Raw genomic sequence first — 24,736 nt, 5'->3', positions numbered from 1 at the left:
GGTGCTCCTGGAGGTTCGGGTAGCAGAGTACAGGACCGAGGTCTGGAGTCTTGTGCAAACTCCAATGTGCTCCGTGAGGCACCTCAGTCCTATTTATGCTCAGATCTGAAGGGCTTGGCTGTGCATTTCGGTCAATTTGTGCTTTATGGGCTTGGGCGGTTAGTTGAGTCCAACCCCTCTTTAGCACATGCTTTCATGGTGGAGTGGCCCGCACCCTCCTCAGTGTATAGGATGCCAACCTCTGGGCTGTAGGGGGACTCAGTATGTTTCATCTTCAAAGTGCCCTGCCAGCAGTCTATGCACTCATCTGAGGAGACTGGGGAGAGAAGGGCAGGGCAGGAGAGGGAGGAAGGGGGCCAGGAGAGGAGAGGAGAAGCAAGGCCAGAGGCTGGGAGGTTCAGGGCACCTGTGTGTGTGTGTGTGTGTGTGTGTGTGTGTGTAGTGGGGTGGTCAGGAGGGGACTCAGGAAAGACTGAGGTGTTAACAAGTAACATCCAGAAGTTTCCATTCCAGTAGTGGCCATCGTGCTACTCTACCACAAATGTGCATTCCCCCCATCCCCGGACTGTCTAGCGGGCTGCTGAGATACATCCCATTTTTCCTGTCAAGACAGCAGCCAGCAGTTTATTAAATATGTGTGTTTTTTTTGTCTTTTTCAACTTTTATCATGAGAGTTTCTGAACATCTGGAAACGTTGAAAGCGTAGCATAAAAACACCCTGAGATGTTCACTGAGTTACGTAGATTCAAGAGTGGTTAACACTGTGCCAACCCTGCCCACATATTTGACAGTTACAGAAAGTATGGCACGTGTAGAAAGCAGGACCGTACCACTGCGCGTGCAAGAAAATTAACAACAGTTGCAAAGAATCATTTACTAGCCGTTCCATTTTCAGCCTTCCTAATTGTCTCAAAAGTTTTAAGAAATCGGTTTTATGTGACTTGTCTTGTGGCTCCATCCTTTATATTTAATTTTTTTAAATGCTTATTTATTCTTGAGAGACAGAGCATGAGCAGGGGAGGGGCAGAGAGAGGGAGACACAGAATCTGAAGCAGGCTCCAGGCTCTGGGCTGTCAGCGCAGAGCCCAATGCAGGGCTTGAACGCACAAACCCTGAGATCATGACCTGAGCCGAAGTTGGTGCTTAACCGACGGAGCCACCTCGGCCCCCCTCCATCCTTTCTTTATATTTTAAAGATACTGGAAGTTAACTCTAGAGTTGACCTGTTCAGTGTGGCATCCTGTAGGCGTATGCGGCTGTTTAAATTTAAATTGGTTAAAGCTAAATAAATTGACAATGGAGTTCCCCAGTTGCAGGGGCCACATGACCACAGGACCACTGACTACCTTACTGGATGGCACAGGTACAGAACATTTCCACCATCGCAGCTTGTCCACTGGATAGTGTTGGTCTAGAGGCTTGTCTGGGTTCAACTGACATGTTTTTGGGCAGAATACCTCATGAGCAATGCTATATGATTCTTCTTATGTCACCCCAAGAAGCACAAAAATATCAGGCTGTTCCAGTATCTGTGATGCTAAATCGGATCACTTGCATACATTTCCCCTTTGTAATTAGAAAGAACAATGTAAGAAAACAAATATCCTATTTTCATAAGAGGATATTTTCTTGTCTTTTTTTCTTTTGGCCACCTACTATCTGATATTTTATGTCGTAAGCAATCTCTAATTCTCCCATCAACCATACGAAGTATGTATCATTATCCCCATTTTACAGATAAAGAAACTGAGGCTCGGGGAGGTTAAATAACTTGCCCAGTATCTCCTAGCTAGTTAAGTCATGGAGCCCAGGAGAGGCAATGCCTTCTCACCTACATGCTGTGACAACCCCCAGATTTCCTACTCTCTGAAAATTTTCAAGAGGGGTAGGAAAAGTTGTTTAGGAGGGGATATCTGTGGAATTTATGGCTGGGAAAAATCAGTCTTGGGCAGATGGGCAGCGTCACGGGGGGGGTGGGATGGTTAGAACCAGGAGGGGCCAGTGGTGTGGGAATGTAGCACAGGGGCAACGTGAGGCTGGGGCTGGGGATCTATAGGGTCCTGTGGCTGAGAACTGAGCGGTTTTAGTTATTTGTATACCTCTGGTGCACTGTGAGTATCTTGACAGAGGGTACTGTTTCTACTTACCCACAAAGCCTCCCACTGCAGGGGAACAGGTCTAGAAGAATTCTCTCATAAAGTACAGAGATTTGCATTATTAAATGAAAGAGACGAGAAGCGATGTGGCCGGCAGCCCCCTGTAGCTGCCGTGTCTTAGAGGTAAAGGCAGGCAGGGCAGCTTGGGGAAGGAGGAAGGGGGGTGGGGCTGGCGGGAAAGGAGAAGGAAGGAGGGGAACAGACCAGGGCTGGGGGTAGGGCTCTGTGTGTTTGTGTGAAACATTCAGGGCTGAGGCCTTGTGACAGGACAAACACGGGCTCATGGACTGTGTCGGCCATCTGGCTGTCCAGGAGGGTGTGGCACCTGCTGTCACTTTATGTGTTTGGGGAGCTGGGCCAGCACTTCCGAGACCCTTTATACCCTCATTGCCATTCTGGACACTGCCCACAGTTGAGCCATGGCAGTGCTCCCAGCAAACCAGTTGGCTGGTGTCCTGAGGAGAAGCGCTGTGAGTCAAGGTACATCTCACACATGCTTTACCTTCTCCACCAGTGTAACTCCTTATAAAAATGACATGCATAAACATGAGCTAATTACTAATAGCTGGCCCTTCCTAAGCAATTTTAAAGACACCAGAAGCAATTTAAAGAAACGAGATATAAGAAAATCAAATTTTCACCATTTCATTGAATTTCAGGCATTATTAATTGCAGCTAATTTTTGAAGACCTGAAAGGACATTCGTTCTGTATGTTTTCTTGGAGTAAAAAAGCTTGTGGTGGGGGAGGGGGAGAGAAGAGAGGGGGAGGGTTGGCTGAATCACCACCATAGTCTTGGCTCTGGCAATATGGGTTTTATCAAGGGTAAAATTGTTTTTATTGAGAACTGTGTTACCCACACAAAAGAACGTATAGGCGGTGTACCTACCCCCTATAGGAAGAAATAAAATATACGTGTGACTTAGTGCTTCTTATAAGCCTCATTCTGGTTGTACCCCATTTCTTTCTGGCCTAGGGACAACATCTCTCTGGGATTTTGTGTTTACTCATCCCCTTGCTTTTCTTAGCAGTTTTAGAACCAATGTATGCATCCCTAAACCGTAAATTATTTAGTTTTCCGGTTTTTAAAAATATTTATTTATTTTGAGAGATCAGAGACAGTGTGAGTGGGGGAGGGGCAGAGATCGAGGAAGAGAGAGAATCCCAAGCAGGCTCCATGCCGTCAGTGCAGAGCCCAACGCGGGGCTCAGTCTCACAAACCGTGACCTGAGCCGAAATCAAGAGTCAGACGCGTAACTGAGTCCCCCAGACGCCCCATAGTTTTCCAGTTTTTGAAGTTCATGTAAATGGAATTGCATTGTGTGTATTCTTTTGTGTCTGGCTTCTTTTTTTTTCAGCGTTGCTTCCTGTCACTGTATTGTGTTCATACTCATTGTATGAATATGCCACAATTAATTTATCTCTCCACCCTGATGGCCTCATGGTTGTTTCTAGGGTCTGTATTATGAACAGAGTGGCCATGAACATTCTTTCCGTGTCTTCTGGCATATCTGTGGAAGGGTTTTGCTAGGGTATGTGGTTATTTAAAAAAAATATGCAAGTAGGTATATGCTTAGTGTCGAAAGCCATTTCATGAGTCTTCTTCCAAATTTAAAAAATCATAACATCTCTTGATGTTCATCTTACCTCCTACTAGATGCTATGCTGATTGCCCAACATGCACTAATGCATTTAATTTTTACAATTACCCTCTGAGGCAGGTGTCAGGTGAGGACACTGAGGCCTAGAAGGTTAAGAGTCTTGCTCAGTTTGTGTCGTTAGTGGCAAAGCTGGCACTCAGAGTCTGCTGGTATGTTTGATCCCAGTGGAAGGGATGAGCTTATCTCATTGCCCCTCTACCATCGTTAGAAGTATTACACAATAGATGGTGCTGGTATATAGCACATTAACACACACTCTCACTGATCCCTTCCCCCAGGACCCTCTTCAGGGCCCCTTACAGTGCTCTTAGGGTTCAGGGCCAGAGGATAGAGAAGAGCTCACCCTTGTTTGTGGTGACTTCCAGTTTTAAGAGAAAAGCTGGACACATATGCAGATTGTGAACAAAAATGCAAACCTTGCAGCACACCAATGAGCACAAATGTTTGGTTCGTGGATCTATTCCAAGGGCTTGGCACATAGTAGGTGCTCAATAAATATTTGTGGAATGAATGAAACGAATGCCAGCTGCCTATTAAATGCTGAGTAATGGAACCATCAAAGCTTGGTCGTTAATTGTGCAAAGCTTTCTGGTAGGGTGGGGTGGGGATCAGATGTAGCAGACCAGAGGGCAGCCATTCCTGGGAGTGGGGGATGGGTAGGGAGACATTCCTGGCTGGGGCCTGAAGGAAGAATGAAGTGAGTAGATGTGTCCTTGACCAAAGCGACATCCTTGAACTGAACAATGATGAGAGTGGTCGGGAAAGCCAGCCAACAAGGGCAAGAATCTTGAAAGCCATGGGGCAGGGACTGAGGGGTAGGATTGGGGAAGGAAAGAGAGAAGTGGAAGGGAGGTGGATTTCTAGGGAAAAGAAGGGAGAAGATCCTTGATCTTAGACCATTACTCTCTAGGGCTACTTGGAAGGACATAGACCATCTGGGGGGTGAAGAGTATGGGAGGGAGGGGAGACTGGGAGAGATGAGGGAAGGGCTTGAGGAGATGCAGGGGTTCAGCCTGCTTAGTGGGATGGATTTCATCAAGGGCAGAGTTCCTGAGTCAGTCTTCATTTCCCCATTCCCCGGGGCAGTCCACAAGAGCCTTTGGCCCCGCCTTCCTCTGGTGAATTCTAATGGATAATTGGCCACTGTCCCAGGCTGACTTGGCTGAGAAGGCAGGACTCTGACTTGGGCCTCTCAACTCATTAATCCAGTCATCCTGCCTGCTGGCTGACCTAGGGTCAACTCCCTCATATACAGCCTGAGTGTTATGTAAACAGCCATTCCTTCACCCCTCAACTCCCCTCACTGAAACTTGGCCTGCACCTGCTTTCTGTGAACAGAAAGTATGACCTGCAAGGTGAGAAAGGGCACAGCCCCTTAGATACCTGCAAGCCTGGTATGCAGATGTTTTGGTATCCTCCAGATGTGGAACCTACAGGCTGCCTCCCACCTTGTAGTTTTGAAGCAGAATCCCAGAGATGCGACTAGCCCTGCTTCTGAGGGCTCTGCCTCAGTGGGCTCTCCACCGTCATAGCATCTCACTATCTCTGCCTCTCCCACAAGGTCCTCCAAGTTTCCCTACTGTCCACTTTCTGAAAAACTCCATGCACACTTTTTACACCAATACTGCCCCACCTGCCTCTTTACTGGCATCTGTTGTCACCCTTTCCAGGGGGCCTTTCTTACCTTTCGCATCAGACTAGCTGCATTCTACATTGCCCCAGAATGGGCACTGTCAGTGGCACCTGGGTGGCTCAGTTGGTTAAGCATCCGACTTTGGCTCAGGTCATGATCTCATGGTTCATGGGTTTGAGCCCTGCTTCGGGCTCTGTGCCCGAAGCTCAGAGCTTGGAGGTGCTTTGGATTCTGTGTCTCTCTCTCTACCCTTCCTCCACTCATGTTCATGCTCATGCTCTGTCTCTCTCTCAAAAATAAACATTAAAACATAAAAAAAAGAATAGGCAGTCTCAGTTGACATTGCATTTCTGAGCATCTGATGATACAGCTGAAAAGGAGCCCTCTTCAGACTTCCAGCCTTTCTCACAAATGTGGGTCTGTCTTCCCAGTCAGATTGGGAACTTCAGAATCCATGTCTCCTTCTTTCTCTTAGTGCCTTCCTCCCTTTTTCCAAAATTAAGACAGACTTCAGCATATGGCAGAGATGTAGCCATCATAGAAACCCTGAATTCCCCAGCAAGATGTTATCTCATCTAATCCATCATCCATGTGGGGGAATCTGCCTTTCAACATTCTTCACAGGAGAAGGATGTACTGAAGGGAAGCTTGAACAAGAACTTCCTAATGTTAAAACCACCAGATTTGCCCCTTTTTTCCAGGTATCCCTTGAAACAAGATCCACTTAGGCTAAAAGAAGAGCCTCTAATCTCCTGATATGAAGGTTTTTTTGTCACCCTGTTTCTGTAAACACCGTGGCTACTCCAGAATAAAGGGTTTTTCTCTTTTATATAAAACTTCCCTAAATGGGAGATATAATGCAAGCACCTTTTTAGGATACCATGACTACCTGCTTTCCTTCTGGGACATTTCCCTCAACTCCAATTTCCATCTGTCCAGCTGCAGTGAAAATCTGACTTCTCTTGCTCTCTTTGGAGTTCCATTGTACCTGGATGGATGGCATAACCCCCACCCTCAACTTCATGCAGTCTACTAACCAATCAGGGGGCTTCAGGATCAAGAAAGAAGCAAGATAAGTGAGTATGTCATTGATTTATGGCTGAGGATTTTTGGTGGTCTGTTAAGGCCAAGTTAGAAATACAAATTTATGAATTATTAATAGATAACAGACTTCTGGGACTGTCCAAGCCTCTTTTCATCCAGTAGTATAGTTGCCTAAGGATTGCTGACATTGTCCCTCTGCCAAAGAGGAGAGATCCTCCCTGGGACTTCCCTGGGGGCAGTTGGTCTAGAGTGGGGTTTGAAGGAGGGGCATTTGATTTTGGGTTCTCTTCCAGGATAAAAGAAGTAACCATGGCCAAAGGTTTCAAGTCCTCCCTGTCCCTTGGACTGAAATCATAGTAGAATAATAATAGTAGATAACATTTACTGAGCACTTGCTATGTGCCAGGTGCTGTGTTAAGCATTGTTCATGTACAATTTAATCCTTTTACTAGTCCTTTAAGATAGACACCATTAGTGGGGATTTTACATTGGTGGTTTAGGAATGTGGGTAGGTACATTCTACCAAACCTGCTGATATATCTACAGCAGCAGCATTAGCAGCAATAACAACTACAAATATGATTACATAATTAGAGTGTCAGGCTCTATTCTAAACGCTTTACATGGATTAATTCTTTTAATCCTTACAACAGCTTTATGAGGTGGATATTATTATCCCCATTTTATAAATCATGAAATGAGGTACAGAGAGGTTAAGTAATTACCTGAGGTTACATAGCTAGAAAGTGGCAGGGCTGGACTTTGAAACTAGGCAGTTTGGAATCTGGGTCTGTGTGCTTAACTGATATGCGATGTATTTACACTTTTTATTTTCAATCATATTAAGAAATGATTTTATGTAGTCATGAAGCACACACATACATACACACCACATACAGTTGAGACAAAAAGGAAATAAAATGTTTTTTTACTACATATGATGCACTCTGCTATTTTCTATTCCACTCTGCTTGATTTTGTTCTAATCTACTTCATTAAAATTCTGTTTGCTTCTATTAGTGGGCCACAATGTGAACTCTGAAAAAAAGGCTGCCCCAGAGCCTCCTGCTTCTTAATGATTATAATAAAACACATATGTACTGTGTTCTGGAGTTTAGTGAGCACGTGGACATCTCTGTAATTTTTCCAGGCAGTGCTGGAAGGAAAGACTTAATATATTTCCCAGAGGAATGAAGTGCCTTGCCCCCAAATCACACAGAGCTGTTCATGGAAGAGCCTTGATGTCCATCCAGCCCTGTTGGGTTCAAGGCCCACACTATCCACACTACAGGTGGCACATGCCAACATGGATCTGTTTTGACATCTGCCAAGATTACTGACAAACTGCTGTAAAGGGAAGGGGGTTACAGGGTTGGTATAGCATAGGAAGCAGCACAGATCTGGGAGGGGGGAGGTGGAGGCAGGGGGCTGGATGCCCTACTGATGGCTCTGTCTAGATTGATTCTATTATATTCTGAGCAAAATGCTATACAGCTCATGACAGTAGTGTCTACCCCATGCTTTCTGGGCCCTAGAGGAAAATGGAAGTTTGAGATGAAAACCAGACATACTTATCTTTTCTTGGAGCCTTGCTGGAAATAGTTGGGAATTCCTGAAGCCAGCGAGCCACTGTGTGTCCCCTTAGGCCCCATGGAAGATTTTGAGGAAGGGAATGCCTCCTCTTTAGCATAGGCTGGACAGAACGGTCTCATGTTTTGGCCTCGGGACTGGTCTGTGTGCAAACTGAGATGGGCGAGTGTACACATGAACAAATGAGTGTGTGTCCATGTGTATGTGTGTGTGTGTGTGTGAGAGAGAGAGAGATTATGGGTGGCAAGGCCAGTATGTGAGTGCGTTGTGTGTGTGTGTGTGTGAGAGAGAGAGGGACAGAGAGAGTCATAGAGACGGAATATGTTGATAGGTGTAGGTGAGGGCTTTGGGGGCTGGCATGGGGGTATTGGGCCTTTGGCCAGGCAGATATGGGCTATCGGTGTGAGGGAGACCACCAAGCGCACCCCAAATTTCACATCATCTTCTGTAGATCTCACATTCTCCCAGTGTCCCAAGGCTGGTCCAATCAGCACCACGGACAGAGGTGGCGGCTTCGTGAAATGGGGCGGTACAGGAACTGTAGCCCCGCCTTTCTCCTCCCTCCATTCTAACCTGAGTCATTGCTTCCCATCATCGAATCCAAGAGTTCCACCGAATGCGTAAAAGTAGTGTACGGGGAGGGTGTGAGAGAGGTGAGTTGGCCTTTTGAAGATAAACATTGTGCAGTTTTGGGTAAAAGGCCATAAACATCTGGCCGCATCTGGCCCTCAATTAAGCACATAAGGGAGGAGCCAAAGCAGCTAAACAACCCAAGCCAATAAACACATCTAATTGCTCCTAACTCGTGGACGCAGTAGGCTCCCCGCATATATAAAGGGCCCAAAGATGTCCAAGACCTGAACACTTCAGTCACCGTACCCTCCATTAGTACGTCTCCCTCCTCAGAGCCTCCTTTGCCCCAAGAAGCACCATGACTTGTGGATCTTACTGTGCTGGCCGCGCCTTCAGCTGCATGTCGGCCTGCGGGCCCCGGCCCGGCCGCTGCTGCATCACCGCCGCCCCCTACCGCGGCGTCTCCTGCTACCGCGGCCTCACCGGCGGCTTCGGAAGCCACAGCGTCTGCGGCGGCTTCCGCGCCGGCTCCTGCGGCCGCACCTTCGGCTACCGCTCCGGCGGCGTGTGCGGCCCCAGCCCGCCCTGCATCACCAGCGTGTCCGTCAACGAGAGCCTCCTCACGCCCCTCAACCTGGAGATCGACCCCAATGCGCAGTGCGTGAAGCACGAGGAGAAGGAGCAGATCAAGTGTCTCAACAGCAGGTTCGCTGCCTTCATCGACAAGGTGGGTGTCCTTGATCACACCCTTCCTGAGCCCTCGATTCCTGGGCTAGGCTGAAGACAGTCAGGGGCAGGAGACAGGAGGTCCAGGTGAGCTCCCGCTCTCATGGACGAAATGGACACACACCCAGGCCACATGAGGACCAAGGACATCAGGATACAGAGCGGAGGCTCCTGATTTGATAGTGTTGCCATTATACGCAACCTCTGTCCAGACAGGCAGGTCCCCACGGAGACACAAGGACAGGCTTGGAACTGGCCTGTCAGAGGAAGAGGGCAGAACATGCACACACACAGACACCAAAATGGACACAAGAAATAGGAAGAAGCCCGCAGGGTGAGCCAGTGGGTGGCTGTCCTTGATCCCACCCTTCCTGTAGCCCACCCATGCTCAGCACTCAGGCTGGGCACTGAGACAGGGGGAGCCAGAGGCCAACCGGAGACCTCTACCTGCCTCCAGAATACACATGCCACCTGGACTCACCAGGTCTGGAGAACTCCCTTTACCTGAGAGCAGACGCTGACCTTGCCCAGCCCCTTGCTCCCATCCCTGAGTGAGAAAATCCAGACAGAGATCACAGGAGGGAAATCCAGGAGTCACCTTGTCTCCCACTGCCCATCTCTGCCAAGCTCTGCTGAGCTCCGGGGTTGGGAGTTTGCCCCTAAAGCAATCACCCCAGCCCCACCCCAAATTGGCTTCGGGACACCAAGAGCCGTCTGACCCCTCCCCACACCCTGAATGCAGGTGCGCTTCCTGGAGCAGCAGAACAAGCTTCTGGAGACCAAGTGGCAGTTCTACCAGAACCGCAAGTGCTGCGAGAGCAACCTGGAGCCCCTGTTCGAGGGCTACATCGAGACGCTGAGGCGGGAGGCCGAGTGCGTGGAGGCCGACAGCGGGAGGCTGGCCTCGGAGCTCAACCACGTGCAGGAGGTGCTGGAGGGCTACAAGAAGAAGTGAGTGCGGCCCGGAGGATAGTCTCAAGAAACGAAATGGGATGAAGTCAGAGCAGGATAGATTTGGGCTACAGCACCAGAGGAACTTTCCAGTAGGAAGAAGACAGTGACCGGGAGCCTGATGAGGGAGACTTTTCTTTTCTGGGTTGGGAGTTTAAACCCCGGAGAGACTGGGAGGGGCTCCAGCTACCTCATCAGCGTGGGTTTATTTCCTTAATTCAGCAAACGTTTATTGACATCTACTCGATGCTGCAGGTGCTGTGTTAGGCCCTGAGCGGGGAGGCAAGGGGGGGAACCAGAACTAGTGTGGGGTTCCTGCCCCCACCCCCGCCGGGAGTTACAGCCCAGAAACAGAGAGAAAGCCTACAAAACTGCGTGCGTGCGCCCACATCAGGAATGAGTCCCTAAAACAGGAAGAGCATTGGGTGACGGAGTGGATTGAGAGCCCCAAAGAATGGGATGGACAGATCCCTTCTAGTCCAACACTCTGTGATTCTGTGACTACCTCCAAAAGATCCAGTTCCTGGAATATGTTTGTCTGGGCCTTCATTCTCTTTTTTTCCCCCCTCTTCAAAGCCCAGACTATTAAAGTTCTGGCCACTGAAACTTGTGCCCTTTGTCTCCAGGTATGAAGAGGAGGTGGCACTAAGGGCCACCGCCGAGAATGAATTTGTGGCCCTGAAGAAGGCGAGTGACCCCAGAATGCTTGTCCCACAACTCAGAAAGCAGGGCAGAGGCAGGAGGGAGCACTCAGGAATTCAGAGAGGCTGAGCGACTCCCCCAGAATCGCCTAGCGCAACCCCTCCCCTATTTCCTTCCCCCCCCCAGCACCCCAGCACTCCCTGGGTGGCCCCGGACATTGGAGTACATACACTGCCTGCTTCAAGCAGGGAACCCTATTCCTCCATCGGAGGTAACCCCCATCTGGCCGATGGCTTCCCGCGTCTTTCTGCCCTGTGCCTGCCAGAGAGCAGGCATTGCTAAATACTGTGGATGAAAGAGCACACCAATGCTAGGGGATGGCCACATCCTGAGGCCGCCAACAGCTGTGAAGTGCTGGCGTGAACGGTGTATCGTCCCTCACCTCTTAGACTTGATTCGCCACAAATGCCATCATGTGGACTCCCACCAGGTCCTTGCAACCACCTCCATAGGAGGAAGGCAAGGGTTGCTGTGAGGAAAGTGAGGCACAGAGGTCAAGGGTCTTACCCTGAGTTGCCCTGGCTTGGAAGAGGCAGAATTGATCCCTAAGACCTCTTCTTCTGACCACAGATCTAGATTTCTTTCCATGAGGTGTCAGGGCAGAAAGGGCTGGGGCATCATTAGAGCCGACCCATTTTGCTGCAGAGCCTAAGTTTCAGTGATAATGCAAGGTGTGGATTCTGGAGTTTTCTTTTGGGTAGGTAGTGGAGAAAGTGCCTGGAAACCTCATAATCCCACTCCCTTCCCCAAACCTGCTTCTGAGCCCTCTGACTGTAGAAAGGACTTCAACAAGGCCATGATACGAGGCACTAGGATGAGCAGCTAAGGAAGGTCTCCAGGGAGTTTGTCCAGCCTGATGGGGTGCCCTCCTGGGAGCGGGGAGCAGCAGGGGGGAAGCCCTGTGTTGCCTTTCCAGTAAGACTCCTTTTACACCCTCTCCCCTTCAGGACGTGGACTGTGCCTACCTCCGCAAGTCAGACCTGGAGGCCAACGCAGAGGCCCTGACTGAGGAGATCAACTTCCTGCGGCGCCTGTATGAGGAGGTGAGGGGCCGTGGTCCAAATGGAAAAGAAGCAGCCAGCCTAGAAGAGGGGGCTGGGGCTTGGGACTGGCCAGGGATCCCTGGGCAGTCGGGGGAGGGGGGGTTGGCCAGGGATTTGGGCTGGGGCAAGGGGGCTGCAGTCCATGAGGCTGTAGTGGGAGCTGGGGTGGAGACCAGGTAAGGGCTGAGATGACTGGGTCCACACTGTGGTGGGTGAGGCTGGGGTGTAAACAGGTTCCCCACCATCTGCAGGAGATCCGCGTTCTCCACGCCCACATCTCAGACACCTCGGTCATCGTCAAGATGGACAACAGCCGGGACCTGAACATGGACTGCATTGTGGCCGAGATCAAGGCTCAGTACGACGACATCGCCAGCCGCAGCCGGGCTGAGGCCGAGTCCTGGTACCGCAGCAAGGTGAGGGGCACAGGACACCTGTCTCTTAGACATGGCAGCACGAGGGAAGCCAAGTATTTATTAAGAAGGCCTCTTTTGTCTGGAGTTTCTGATCCCGTGGGATAGTAACAGAATGCCACACAGCTCTCAAGTTATAATCGCTGGGCAGGGCTGCCATGTATAGTTGCACAGGCTGAGCACTGTACAACCTCCCGACCATCTGTGGTGTCTGAATGGGAGGGAAACTGCATCCTGAGCTCAGGAGCACCTCTGCTTCCCCCCCCCCCGCCCCAGTGCGAGGAGATGAAGGCCACGGTGATCCGGCACGGGGAGACCCTGCGCCGCACCAAGGAGGAGATCAACGAGCTGAACCGCATGATCCAGAGGCTGACCGCCGAGGTCGAGAATGCCAAGTGTCAGGTACGGGTCGCCTGGGGCCTCCCCAGGGCCACACAGGCAGTGTGTGCCCCGACTGGCTCTCACCATTCATGATCCAGCCCATTTGCATGGCTCATGTCCCTGGTTGTGGTCCCTCAGGGGGACTCCGTTAATGAAGGGGAGAGGCCTGTTCTTGGGGTGTCCCCAGCTGGGGGAGGGGGGAGACTGGACACGTGAGGGAAATGGACCGAGACACCCAGGACCATAACCCACTCTGTTCTCTCCTGGGCCCCAGAACACCAAGCTGGAGACCGCGGTGACCCAGGCTGAGCAGCAGGGCGAGGCGGCCCTGAGCGACGCCCGCTGCAAGCTGGCCGAGCTGGAGGCCGCCCTGCAGAAGGCCAAGCAGGACATGGCCTGCCTGGTCAAGGAGTACCAGGAGGTGATGAACTCCAAGCTGGGCCTGGACATCGAGATCGCCACCTACAGGCGGCTGCTGGAGGGCGAGGAGCAGAGGTGAGGCTCAACCCAGCCTGGCTCTGAGTTGCCCATTCCTGCCCCTTGAATACACTCTATCCTTTCTTCTGTCTCAGCAATGGCCAGCGGTCTAGGAAAACCTCTTATTCATCACTTTGGGGACGGGGGCGGTTTGGGAGGGCTGTTCCCTCAGACCCTCTGCTTCCACCCTGACCACTTGTGGACCCTGCCCCAAGGTGTGGAGGAGCTCTATCCGAAACTCTGGATGAGTCACTCATGTTGCCTTTTTCTTCTTCCCTCTAGACTATGTGAAGGCGTTGGGGCCGTGAATGTCTGTGAGTAACACAGCCCCTGTGTGGATGGATTTATTCCCTTCCTATAAGGGGTAGCAGAGTCTGGAGGGTGGGGTTCCACTGATAGCTAAATATCATAAAGTGGGCTGGCATCACAGCAGGAGGGATTGGGGGTCAGAGAGCAGGAAAGACCACAGCTTTGGGCCTAACATTGTAAGTAAAGATTCTCCTGACTTTAATACACAGTGCTCAGGGCCCGGGGATCTGCATCATCTGGGAGGCTGATGGCTCACCACCCCCCCCCCAACCCCAGAATTCTCATGAGCATTTGGGTTTTGCAGGTGTCAGCAGCTCCCGGGGCGGGGTCGTCTGCGGGGACCTCTGCGTGTCCGGCTCGCGGCCGGTGACCGGCAGCGCGTGCAGCGCCCCCTGCAGCGGGAACCTGGCGGTGAGCACCGGAATGTGCGCGCCCTGTGGCCCCTGCAACTCCATCACGTCTTGCGGCCTGGGCACCGGCGGTGTGGGCTCCTGCGGCATCAGCTCCTGCGGCGTGGGGTCCTGCGCCAGCAGCTGCCGCAAATGTTAGGTGGCCGAACTCACGCCTCGGGCCTGGGGTCTCTCCCACCCAGCCTCCCCATGGAGCAAGCTCTCAATTACCTCTCTGGCACTTTGAAAGGTCTGTCCCACTCCAGGCCTCTCATGTCTATGTGTGATCCCCTCTTCCTCGGCTCTGCTGCCCCGTGCTGGGAGAGGCTACCCCTAAAAAGTCCCCTTGACGCCCATACGAAGGGGGTTGAGGGGCCCAGAGGACCAGGACAAGGTCCTACCCTAGGCTGTCATGGGGCTGATGGCCATATCCCACCCCCAACCACTCCCCTTCCACCTCTGTCATGTTCACCTGTCTTGATCTGTGTTTCCAATAAATCAGTGTAGCCACCTCTGAGCCTTGTCTGCACCTCTGTTATCCTCAAGGGTCAGGGTTTGGGAGAGTCCCCAAAGTCACGTGGAACAGAAAAAGGTCTAGTCTGGGGTCAGTAACCGGGGCAGGGCCCCACAAGCTTCCATGGTCCAGCCGGTGTTTGAACCCTGCATGCACCTTTAGTGGTCATTTCACTAACACACTGTTGCCTCCCAGAAAACCTCCCTGTGCATATCTGTCAACTGATGGGTAACGAAAATTAGATTCATCAGTCACTCAAAACTTAAGGAAACATCACTCACTGCTTTGTTGGGGAAGACTCATGCCTGAGCAATTTATTAGAATTCCTTAAAGGGTAACTATATGAACATGACTTAAACTTTCAAAAAGCCTTTGATGTGGCTACTTTTTGCTTTTTGAATGGAGTCCTTTTGGGGTCTGGAGACCTGCCAGAGCTGATAAATTACCTCTAGGATAGAAAACAGCATGTAGCAAGACAATGAGGTGGCACAGAGGTAAGGACATAGACTCTGGAGCCAGATGACTTGGGTCCAAAATGGGGCTCTGCTCCTTCCTGGCTGAGTGACCTTGGTTAATTTCCTCACCCTCTCTGTGCCTCAGTTGCCACATCTCTAGAGTGAGAAAGATAAAAGCGCGCCTACCTCATGAGTAGATGGGAGGACTAGGCATTTCATACGTAACGTGTGCAGACGGTGCCTGCAGCAAAAGAATCATGACATGCGCTTGTCATGAGCCCTATTCTCTTGCAGAATATAAAGTGGAAATCCCTCCAAGGACCAGGGCTATGGTCAGCCTCCTGTGCCCATCTGTAAATGATTACAGGGGCGCCTGGGGGGCTCAGTTGATCAAGTGTCCAACTTGGGCTCAGGTCACGATCTCACACTCCGTGAGTTCGAGCCCCGCGTCAGGCTCAGTGTTGACAGCTCGGACCCTGGAACCCACTTCGGATTCTGTATCTCCTTGTCTCTCTGCCCCTCCCCGGCTCATGCTCAGTCTCTCTGTCTCAAAAATAAATAAACATTTTTAAAAAGTTTTTTCATTAACAAAGTGAATAAATATCTTTAAAAATTTTTAACAATAAATAAATAAACAGATTACATTTCCCTCATATTACACTTAGCTGTGTGATCAGAGACAGCAAATAGAGAGAGAAATCTCCACGTATTCCAGGGCCATTGAGCTCCTACGTGCAGAGAACTGTTTCCCCCTTGACACTATGAGGATCTTACAAGTAGCAAAGAAAGTAAGGAGATGGCCCCTCCATCTTGCTATGGTGAAGGCAAGTCCCTGAATACATATCTGTACAGCAGGGCAAATCTCTAAACTTCCAGGCCCGGAAAACTGTAGCAGAAATCTAAACCCACCCCCCTCCTTCAGGGCAATAGAAATAAATAATATTGAGAGCCCAGAAGCAAGTGGTCTGAAAATACCAGGCTCTTTTAAGGTAGAGGATCAATCCAAGGCCTCCCACCCACTAGTATGTCCCCTCTCCCCTCCTGATGGAATTCTGAGCAGGCCAGGACCCTGGGAGAGTTCCAGACCATGCAGTTGTTCTAACCAGCTCTCTATGCTGTGACACCACACAGCTCAGAAGCAGGCCATCAGGAGTCCAGACCTGAGGCCCAAACCCCAGCTCCATCACTCCATCCCTCCCCAGTTCAGAAACTACCCAATGAACTTCTCATCTCTGCCAACCGACCCCTCCCTTCCCATCGCGCTGGTCTCATCAGCCCAGCCGGGCCTTGATGGCCTTACTCTCAGCCTCCTTCCAGTTCCCACTCCTGGAAAGGCTCAGGAAGCGGAGCAAGAGTGAATGAATCAAATACATAATACTCCTGATGCAGAACGGTGACAAAAACGGAACGCCTTGCTGTGTGACCTGTGGCAAGTTACCTCCCCTCTCTGGGCCTCAGTGTATTCACTAGTGACATAAAATGTTTGGACCAGATGGCTGCTGAGGCCCCTTACCGATATAAAAGCTCCATTGGTCCTCAGGAGAGGTGGGACAGGACTAGGAGCTAGAGGCGGGGGGAGGTGGGGACCCCAGATGCCATGTAGCCGTGCGGTGTGCGTGCTGGCTATACCTTCCTTCCGCAGAGCTCACTGTCTGTGAGCAGCTGTCTGTGAGTAGAACAATATGATCGCATCCAGGTACGTGCACATCTCCGGGCATCTGTGTGGAAGCACCTGTGTGTGTGTGAGAGAGACTGTGAGCATTCCTACATGTGTGAGTGTGTGTGTGAATGTGCGCATGCCTGTGTGTCCGTGCTGAAGGGGGGAGCTCTGTGGGTACCGCAGTGTGAGTGACAGGTGGACTCATGTGCTGATGGGGGAGGAGGCGGAGAACCGGGCTAAGGCAGGAGTGGTGAGGGTAGGTGCCGCTGGGTGTCATCCTGGGGAGGTGCCCTCTGGCCAGGGAGCCCCGGCTGTAACCCGTGGGGTTCCCTATTTCCCCTCCTGCCCTGTAGACACTCTAGCTCCAGCTGGGGCAGCAGGAGACCAGCTGGCCTTAGACTTGTAGAGCCTTCTTTTAAAGGTGCTCAAAGCCTTTCCCAAGACTCCAGTACCTGAGATATTCATTGCATTTATGTAACTCTTACTATGCTTTAAGGACTTTGCATATAGTAATATATTTTTCACACAATCCTGTGACAGGGACTATTCTCGTTTTACCGGTCAACTATGGTGCAGAGAGGTTCAGTAAGGAGGAAAATGAAAAGGGACAGGTGAATCTTCACCAGTTAGATCTGGGAAGGGCAGGACTGAGACTCAGAAACAGGGAGTGTTTGGGCCAGGGTAACAGCAAGATTGGGAACAGAATCCAGACCCTTCCTTCCTTACTCCAGGCTGGACTGGCTGATACATTGCAGCTGGAATTTCATCAGGAAGGATTGTGTGTAGACTCATCCAGAGACTCCTGAGGGGTTTCCATGGGGTGAGACAGGTTAATGGTGGAAGAATGACCCAATGCGTCCAAGAACAGAGCTGACCACACAGGACCACAGAGCCTCACTCTACCCGTTCACCCATTCATCCATTCATATCCACTGCATGGCAGGCCCTAGAGATGGGTTGACAAGACAGTCACTGGCTCTGAGGGGCTTATATAGAGATGCCAACATCTAAGTCACATCTGTCACGTCTAAATGCTATCAAGTATGAGGCAGGCCGGAGCAGAAGAAGGCTGACCCTCTAGTGGTCCTGTTCTGCTGAGAAGTGATGTCTTAACTGGTGACACCCACCTCCCTTCAGAAGTCACCTTGACTAACAAAGCTTGTAAATAGGCTGGTAAGACTCTCTATAAATGCACCACATAGTTCTCTCCCACCCCAGGCTGGAATGTGGCCCGTGGCCAGGGAAGCCACTCAGAGAATCAGTCCCCAAACCACAAACATGGCTGGTGGCCCACGCAAGACACGCAAGCCTGACCCAGCAGCCCATGGGATCTGGACTGACGTCAGGCTTGGGATTCGAAACGGGAAAACGTGAACAGCCAGCCCTCCGTGGTGTGGGCCGCAGAATGCTCACCATAAACCCAGCCAACGACTCCAGGTGAGAGTTCCCTTGGCACCTCCCTCCAAGTCCTTTCCTTGACATTATCAGCACACCAGGAGCTGGCAAAACCTGACCTTGAAGATCACAGAACGTCATTACCTTCCTAGCAAAATGCAGGGAACCTGGAGCCCAACCGCAAAATCTCGCAAAGGGGCAGCTTGGCTCTCAGCTGCTTTGCACTGAGAGTGTCGGTAAGAACGTTTGTTTATACAGTTGGTGTCGGTCAGAATTGGCCAAATGGGGCTGATGTGTGCGTCCATTGGGTCTGTGTCCCCTGCCCCCCTGCTGCGTGGCAGTCCTTATGCCAAGTTTCGGTCTCATTCCTCTTGCATGATACAGTTCTGTTTACCCAGGAAGGGGGCCTTTTTGGATACCTGTTTTCTGGGCAGGGACCCAGGAAAACACAGCAGACATAGTGTACCTTAAAAGGTAAAGCCAAGGCCTCTGGCCAATGACGCACCTTAACCCCACCCAGGGACATAGAAAGCAGGAACCATTGTTCCCCGCATGTGTTGATGATGTAACCCTTTGTGCAATAGAAAAGACTGTGAGTTCATCGAGTGGAAGCTTCTCTCAGGCCTGTGTGGCAAAGAGAGAGTCCAGAGATCCAGCCTTTCTCTGGCCACGCACCACCCCCCGCAAACTGGCCTATCTTCTGCCCCTCAAAGTCCAGTTGCCTTGTAAAAACCCACAGCAAACAACACCATAGACATGGAAATAGAGGCAGAGCCAGAAGCTCCATCTGCTTCCAAAGACATGTTCTCCCAGCCCACCATCGGGTCATTTGTTAAACTAGAACCCAGGCCTGGGCCACCCAGCTGTGTTCATATCCCCCCGCCATAATCTTCGAGGGCCGTCTTCCCCGGAGCCTGTCCTCAAGTGCCCCTGCCAGGCCGGCAGAGGGTGATTTGCCCTCATCCCCACCTCCTCCATTCTCTTTGGGGCTGGTTTGGGCCTGCCTCCCCACCAGAACGTCCTGTGCAGGGCCAGAACCAGAATGCCTGGCTCACTCAATACTGCACCTGACCCTCAGAAGCCATTCAGTAAGTGTCTGTAGGGCGAGTGACTGGATGAATGAAGGCAGCGCTCAGCAACCAGACATGGTGGAATACGGGCCCCAGGCTGGGGAATAAGCAGGTCTGAGGAGGAATGAACCCCTTCTTTCACTTTCCCCAAGGGTCCTCTGTCAACCCACCACCACCACCAACCTCAGGATCCTGGTTCAGTGACATCACCATAAACTGAAGTCATGTGGACCCACACTCCGCAAGGGGAGGGCTGCTTCCTGGTAGTGTTCGCTCCTTTTCTCCCCTACCCCCAAATCCAGCCAGCTTCCCTACCCCCAAATCCAGCCAGTTTCGTCTTGGCTCTGTACCTAACTTGAGGAATCCAGGCGCAAACAGCCCAGTGGCTCAGTCCACTGAAGAACTTTTATTGCAAAGGAGGAGTCCTAGGAAAATAAAAGTGAAGGGGTGGGGGCAGGTCAGAGGGACAGGGTGCTGGGTCCAGGTAAACCACATGGCCTCCTCAGTGGCTCAGCATCCGGGCTATCTTCACCCTGGAAACCAGACAGTCACCGTCCGGTAAACTAGATTCCAAGACTTTACGCTCCGGGGTGGGGGCAGGCAAGAGGGAAAGATGAGGTGACGGCTAGCTCCGTGGGAGAGGGCGTCTGAGACAGAGGGTCAAGTCCTTGGGGCAGAAGCTAGGGTTCTTTTTCTCCAGAGCATGGCAGGAAGGTTCAACATCTGCGGGCACCGCTGCAGCCAAAGCCCCCGAAGCATCCGGGGGAGCCGCAGAGCGCGCAGCCGCCGCCAGGGGCGCTCGTGTCCAGGGCGCCGGAGCCCGCTCGGGGAGGCAGCAGGTTGGCCGGGCCAGAGGCTGAGCCCAGCCCGCTGCCCAGGGCTGAGCAAAGCGCGGCTGTCAGAGGGGAAACCGTCTTCTCCCGCTCCGCCCCCAGAAGACAGACATACAGACTCCTCTCCCAGAGGGCAGCCTCAAAGACCCTCCTCCTCTCCAGGAGTCAGAGGTGCAAATTCCCCAAAGACCAAGGGGACTTGGTGCAGACCCCTTCCTCCAAGAAACAGACTCTAGAAGGCCCCCTTCCCTGAACTCGGACACTCAGGTTCTCCCCACGTGAGAATCAAACAGTCTCTTCCACAAGGACAGACCCACAGGAACACCCTCCCACACCCCAGGACAAACCAACAGAACCTGCCCCCAAAGAACAGACCACAAAACCTCCCCCTTCAACACACACAAAGAATCACCACCGAGAGAATCACAGCCCCCCACAAAAGGGAGACACACAGAGGAAGCAATCCCAAATCCCAAATCCCTTCCCAAAAGAATGCACACAAAGGGGTGTGGGGGATAAGATTGAACTCCTCTAACCCAAGCTATGTCTATTATTTACTTACTGAAGCTTCCTGCCCCAAATCCCGGACCAAGCCTGCAGAGAGGAGGAGGAAGCAGGTGAGTGAACATCCCTCCTGGGTATAATAATCCCCATTCTCCAAAACAAAACTTTCCTGGCCCTCCCCGGACGGGCAGAGAGATCTACATGCCCCTGGTTCTCTCAGATCCCCACAGCCCTTTTGCATCAGACTCCTCTGGAGCTTAAACTCGATCTTTCCTCCTTAAATTCAGATAGTCCGATTTTATCGATGACCTCTTGGAGGAGGGAGAAGGCTAACGACGCTTTCTTTGGCCTAAACTTAGCCTAAAAGGAGAGACCATGAAGGGAACATTTTAAAGGACACTATAGAGGAGATAGCTCAATCATCTGAAGACTATTGGTCAAGCCACACCCAGTCGCTTTCTACCTGTGTGTCCTTGAGGTGGTCCTTTACCCTGAGACTCAGTTTCCCCATCTGTAAAATGGGGATGACAGCACCTCCCTCCCAGGGGTTTTGCAGGGTTGAAAGATAATAAATGCTGCATGCCTGTTGCATGGTGGGTTCCCTGTCCCTCCCCTCAGCCTGGGGTACCCAGCTGGAGCTAGCAGCCCTTGGGTCTCTACTGCTGTCTGAGGTTAAAAGCCAGGCCCTGCCTGTTCCCATAAACCCTGCCTTCGGGGCAAGAAGAGCAGAACTGAGAAGGCACTCCAAACTGGAGACATTATTCCCCCTGGCTAGGCCTTGGTCCTTGCAGCTGCCTCACTGGACAGACTGGCCCCTGCTCTCTGCCCTTGGGGGTGTGTGACCATGTGTCGTCCCATCCCAGGTGCCAAGGGTGCTCCTTAAAGCCCTAAAGGGCCTTAAGCTGGTGGGGAGAAATTGGCTCCAGGAGAACAAGGCCCTAGATCCCCAGGTCATCTCTCCCCACCACCCCCCCTCCCCAGCTGGTGAGGACCCAGATGGTGACCTCCCTGGGCCCCTGCACTCCTCGCCGTGGCCACACCCAAAGCACTGCCCAGCCCCCACCTGCTCTCCTCGCCCTCCAGCAGCTTGCGGTAGGTGGCGATCTCGAAGTCCAAGCCCAGCTTCACGATCATGAGCTCCTGGTACTCCCGCAGCTGCCGGGCCATGTCCTGCTTGGCTCGCTGCAGGGCGGCCTCCAGCCAGGCCAGCTTGCCCTGGGCACTGTCTGAGGCACCCTCCTCCTGCAGAGCTCGTGGCTCCCTGGCTCTGTCTAGTTCACAGGGCTGGGGGCGAAGGGAAGGGCACGGACAGGACATCCTTGGCCCCCACCCCCTCCCCCATCAAAGATCCAGACCCTTCTTGGAGGCCAGAGGGCCAATGAGGGATTAAAGATCACTGTATGGAATGGGCCTTCCTGTTCCAAAAAATGTGTCTGTGTCTGCCCAGCTCCCAGTGTGGAGATTTGGGACCAGCCATCCGAGATGGCTGAGACAGAGCCTTTCACGTCTAATATGGTAACTCTTCTCAAAGGAGCTAGGATCCAGGGAGCATCAAATGCTCCTGAGCACATAATGCTAGGTTTATTATTTCATCAGGGAAACTAACAGGAAGGATATCCTTTCCTCACCAGAAACTAGCCTCCGTAGTCTCTGCAGAAATAGAACAATAATAAACGCTGGCCTTGATGAGCTTTGCTTGCTGCTTAGGAAACTGGGGGTGGGGGATGGGGGGACTGTGATCAGAACAGCAGAGGCCGGTGGCAGACTGAACCATGACAGGCCCATCCATTCACTGTGCCACCCCCTTGAACCTGAACAGCTTGTCCCTCCTCACAGTCATCAGTTTCTGAAGAAGGGAGGACCTCTCAGAGCCTCAGACACTTGTATCCACAGAAAGCAGGGGAAACAGGGAGCAGAACCCCTTCCCTCTGCAGGTAAAGTATGAGCCCAGGGGGCTTGACAGGGCAGCTGGGAGGAGAGAGGGGAGATTGAGAGGCAGAGAAGTCGGAAGAAAGAAAACATCCATGTGGGAACCTCTCTTTCCTAAGCCTAGAGCCTGAGCTGCAAACCCGAATGCCTCCAGAGGCCTGGCTGGAGGCATCCCAAGGTGAAGGCCAAATGTTAACCCTCTAGCAATAGTATCCAGTTCCAGAAAGAAATCCTTAAGTCTCCCACAATCACCAGGACCTCTTTCACAGTTTCAGCCTCTCACATCTCTAATTTAGAGACACGGGTGTTGGTACCTTTTGCCTTCCACAAGGATAATAACAGCACCAGCCAAGATGATGAGAAAATGGCAAGAGCCCTCTGCCTCTGCATCAAAGGACGCAGCTCAGGTTGGTGGGGTCGATGCACACAAAAGGAGCACGGCCTTGTGTGAAGGTGACAGAGAAGACAGAAGCCTCCCTTCCCTAGCAGAATGTTGCCAACTCCCTGCATTATTTAAAGAGAACCCAGAAAACCGGATTTCTGCGGAACATCTTGCGATTCCCAAAGAAGGGCTGAAGTTTAATGCTATGTAGGACAAACAAAGCATGCAGATACAAAATCGCACGTGCGCATGAAAACTGATAGGCAAACAAGCGTACAGATTTATACGTATTTTACCTACGGGTCAGTTACATGCCTCTGAACAACTACAGAGTCCCAGGCAAAGGCAGCGTGATGTACACGTGTAAAGCCACACTTCCGTTTGCTCGGACACTCACAAAGAGAAACTCTACCCATCTACTCCAGAGGAGGGGGACGACTAGTCGAGCTGTCATAGATAATGGACACCCTCCCACCCTTCATCCCCCCCCCCCCCCCCCCCCCCCCCCCCCCCCCCACCCCGCCACACCCACCCCTCACCTGACTCTTAGCGCTGTTCACCTCTGCAGTCAGCCGCTGGATGGCCTGGTTAAGCCTGTTCAGCTCCTCCTTGCTGTGTCGCAGGCCCTGCGTGTGTTTCTGCACGGTCGCCTGTACCTCCTCGCACTGTGGGGCGGAGGCAGCACAGAACGGGGGAGGGTCAGGGCGAGGAGGACAGCCGACAAGGGCACTCAACCGAAGCCCGCAGGACAGCTCCAGGACCAACCCCTCCACCTTCCCTCATGAGCAGGTCATCTGACTACTCTGTTTCTCTGTCTGGAAAATGGGGGGTCTTTCCTATTGCCGAGGGTTGACGGGCACACTGGCGGATGCTCTATCGGGTCTAGAGACGCCAAAGGTAATGTCGAAGGGATGGCACAAAGAACAACACAGGCCGATAATCTGTCGAGTCATTGGACTGAGATCACATAGGGTTTATCCCAGGCAACAGGGGTAGTTAGACTCTAGCAAATCAGTTATGGTCATTCACATAGGATCATGGCAATTAATACAAACACCATTTTTAAAGATCCAGCAGTGATTCCTAATTTAAAAGTACTTTCGAAAATCTCTGAATATAAAGAAACTCCTTTAAGCTGATGAATGCTACTCGCCAGCGACAGGGATCCAGATTCCAGCTCCTTCGCTAAACCCAAGGCCACTATGGGGAGAGCTATCTAGAAGGGACAAAATCAGGGGGACTTTTCCCTTTCCTGCACCTGTCTTCACATACCAGCCCATAAACCGCCTGGGCTCGGTAACTGACGCACAGGGCCTTATTCTCTTCAAGGTCTTCTAACTCCACCGTCTCACCTGGGCTCAAGACCACCGTGAAGTAGGCCAGGTGGGTGTTACTGTCTCCCTTATCCTTCCTTGGGCAAGCTGAAGCTCATTACATCTACTGTCCGAGGAAGTAGGGACGCAGTGGGACATGAGTGACCCTGCCAGTCGAGCTGAGCTAGACTGTGTCTTAAGTGCATGTTCTTTGCTCTATACCCTGAGGAACATTAAAGTCACACACACTCTTCAACCCAGACAACAGGAACTGTTCACACCAAACCCAGTGCAAATTGCTTTCCAGGGCAGAGGAGGTATGGGAAATGGATATGAACAGACTCCCACAGGCCACCCTTTCCGGGTCCCATTCCCAAAAGCTGTAGACACAGCAGACAAGCTTGTGCCTGGCTAGGTCCAACAGATCTGGGCAGAGTCCAAGACCCCCTCATCCCATGTGACCCAATGTGCCACATAGACAAGTCTCACCATGATGAAAAGAGCTGTCGTCTCTCCAAGCCTCCGGAGCACACCTAAGCCCAGCTCCAGCCCAGGGAGCTCCCAGAATCCTCGCCTCTGGAGACAAAGCTGCTCCCTCCCAGGGGGCTTTGTGACCTCACCTTGCAGAGTTCTG

At 51.8% G+C, this 24,736-nt stretch overlaps 2 protein-coding genes across 4 annotated transcripts in view; one reads left to right on the top strand and one right to left on the bottom strand.

The window, feature by feature from the left end:
• Window positions 1–9,010: 9,010 nt before the first annotated feature.
• The window catches only part of LOC125919074 (keratin, type II cuticular Hb1), a 33,646-nt gene continuing 17,920 nt past the window's right edge, over window positions 9,011–24,736 (top strand). Inside the window, exons 1-9 of one of the 2 annotated variants that reach the window (XM_049625520.1) lie at window positions 9,011–9,383; window positions 10,125–10,333; window positions 10,960–11,020; window positions 11,983–12,078; window positions 12,330–12,494; window positions 12,768–12,893; window positions 13,147–13,367; window positions 13,632–13,663; window positions 13,963–14,274. In XM_049625520.1, the coding sequence (XP_049481477.1) occupies window positions 9,015–9,383; window positions 10,125–10,333; window positions 10,960–11,020; window positions 11,983–12,078; window positions 12,330–12,494; window positions 12,768–12,893; window positions 13,147–13,367; window positions 13,632–13,663; window positions 13,963–14,207 (1,524 nt within the window). In that variant the 5' untranslated portion in view covers window positions 9,011–9,014 and the 3' untranslated portion in view covers window positions 14,208–14,274. Of the gene's footprint in view, window positions 9,384–10,124; window positions 10,334–10,959; window positions 11,021–11,982; window positions 12,079–12,329; window positions 12,495–12,767; window positions 12,894–13,146; window positions 13,368–13,631; window positions 13,664–13,962; window positions 14,275–24,736 lie in introns of those variants that run through there. The other variant, XM_049625517.1, reaches the window with a different exon arrangement.
• On the bottom strand, window positions 19,528–24,701 carry LOC125919080 (keratin, type II microfibrillar, component 7C-like). 2 transcript variants are annotated; one of them, XM_049625528.1, is made up of 5 exons: window positions 24,592–24,701; window positions 23,329–23,454; window positions 21,542–21,762; window positions 20,537–20,568; window positions 19,528–19,674 (listed from the first exon to the last, which is right to left on the bottom strand). In XM_049625528.1, exons 1-5 carry the CDS (start codon window positions 24,592–24,594, stop codon window positions 19,670–19,672), a joined length of 387 nt encoding a protein of 128 aa, XP_049481485.1. In that variant the 5' UTR covers window positions 24,595–24,701; the 3' UTR covers window positions 19,528–19,669. The 2 variants fall into 2 exon arrangements, with proteins under 2 accessions (XP_049481485.1, XP_049481486.1); XM_049625529.1 differs by having other exon boundaries at window positions 23,350–23,454.

This window comes from Panthera uncia, chromosome B4 (genome assembly GCF_023721935.1).
Source record: "Panthera uncia isolate 11264 chromosome B4, Puncia_PCG_1.0, whole genome shotgun sequence".
Classification (NCBI taxonomy): domain Eukaryota; kingdom Metazoa; phylum Chordata; class Mammalia; order Carnivora; family Felidae; genus Panthera; species Panthera uncia.
This window is presented reverse-complemented; position numbering and strand designations above follow the sequence as displayed.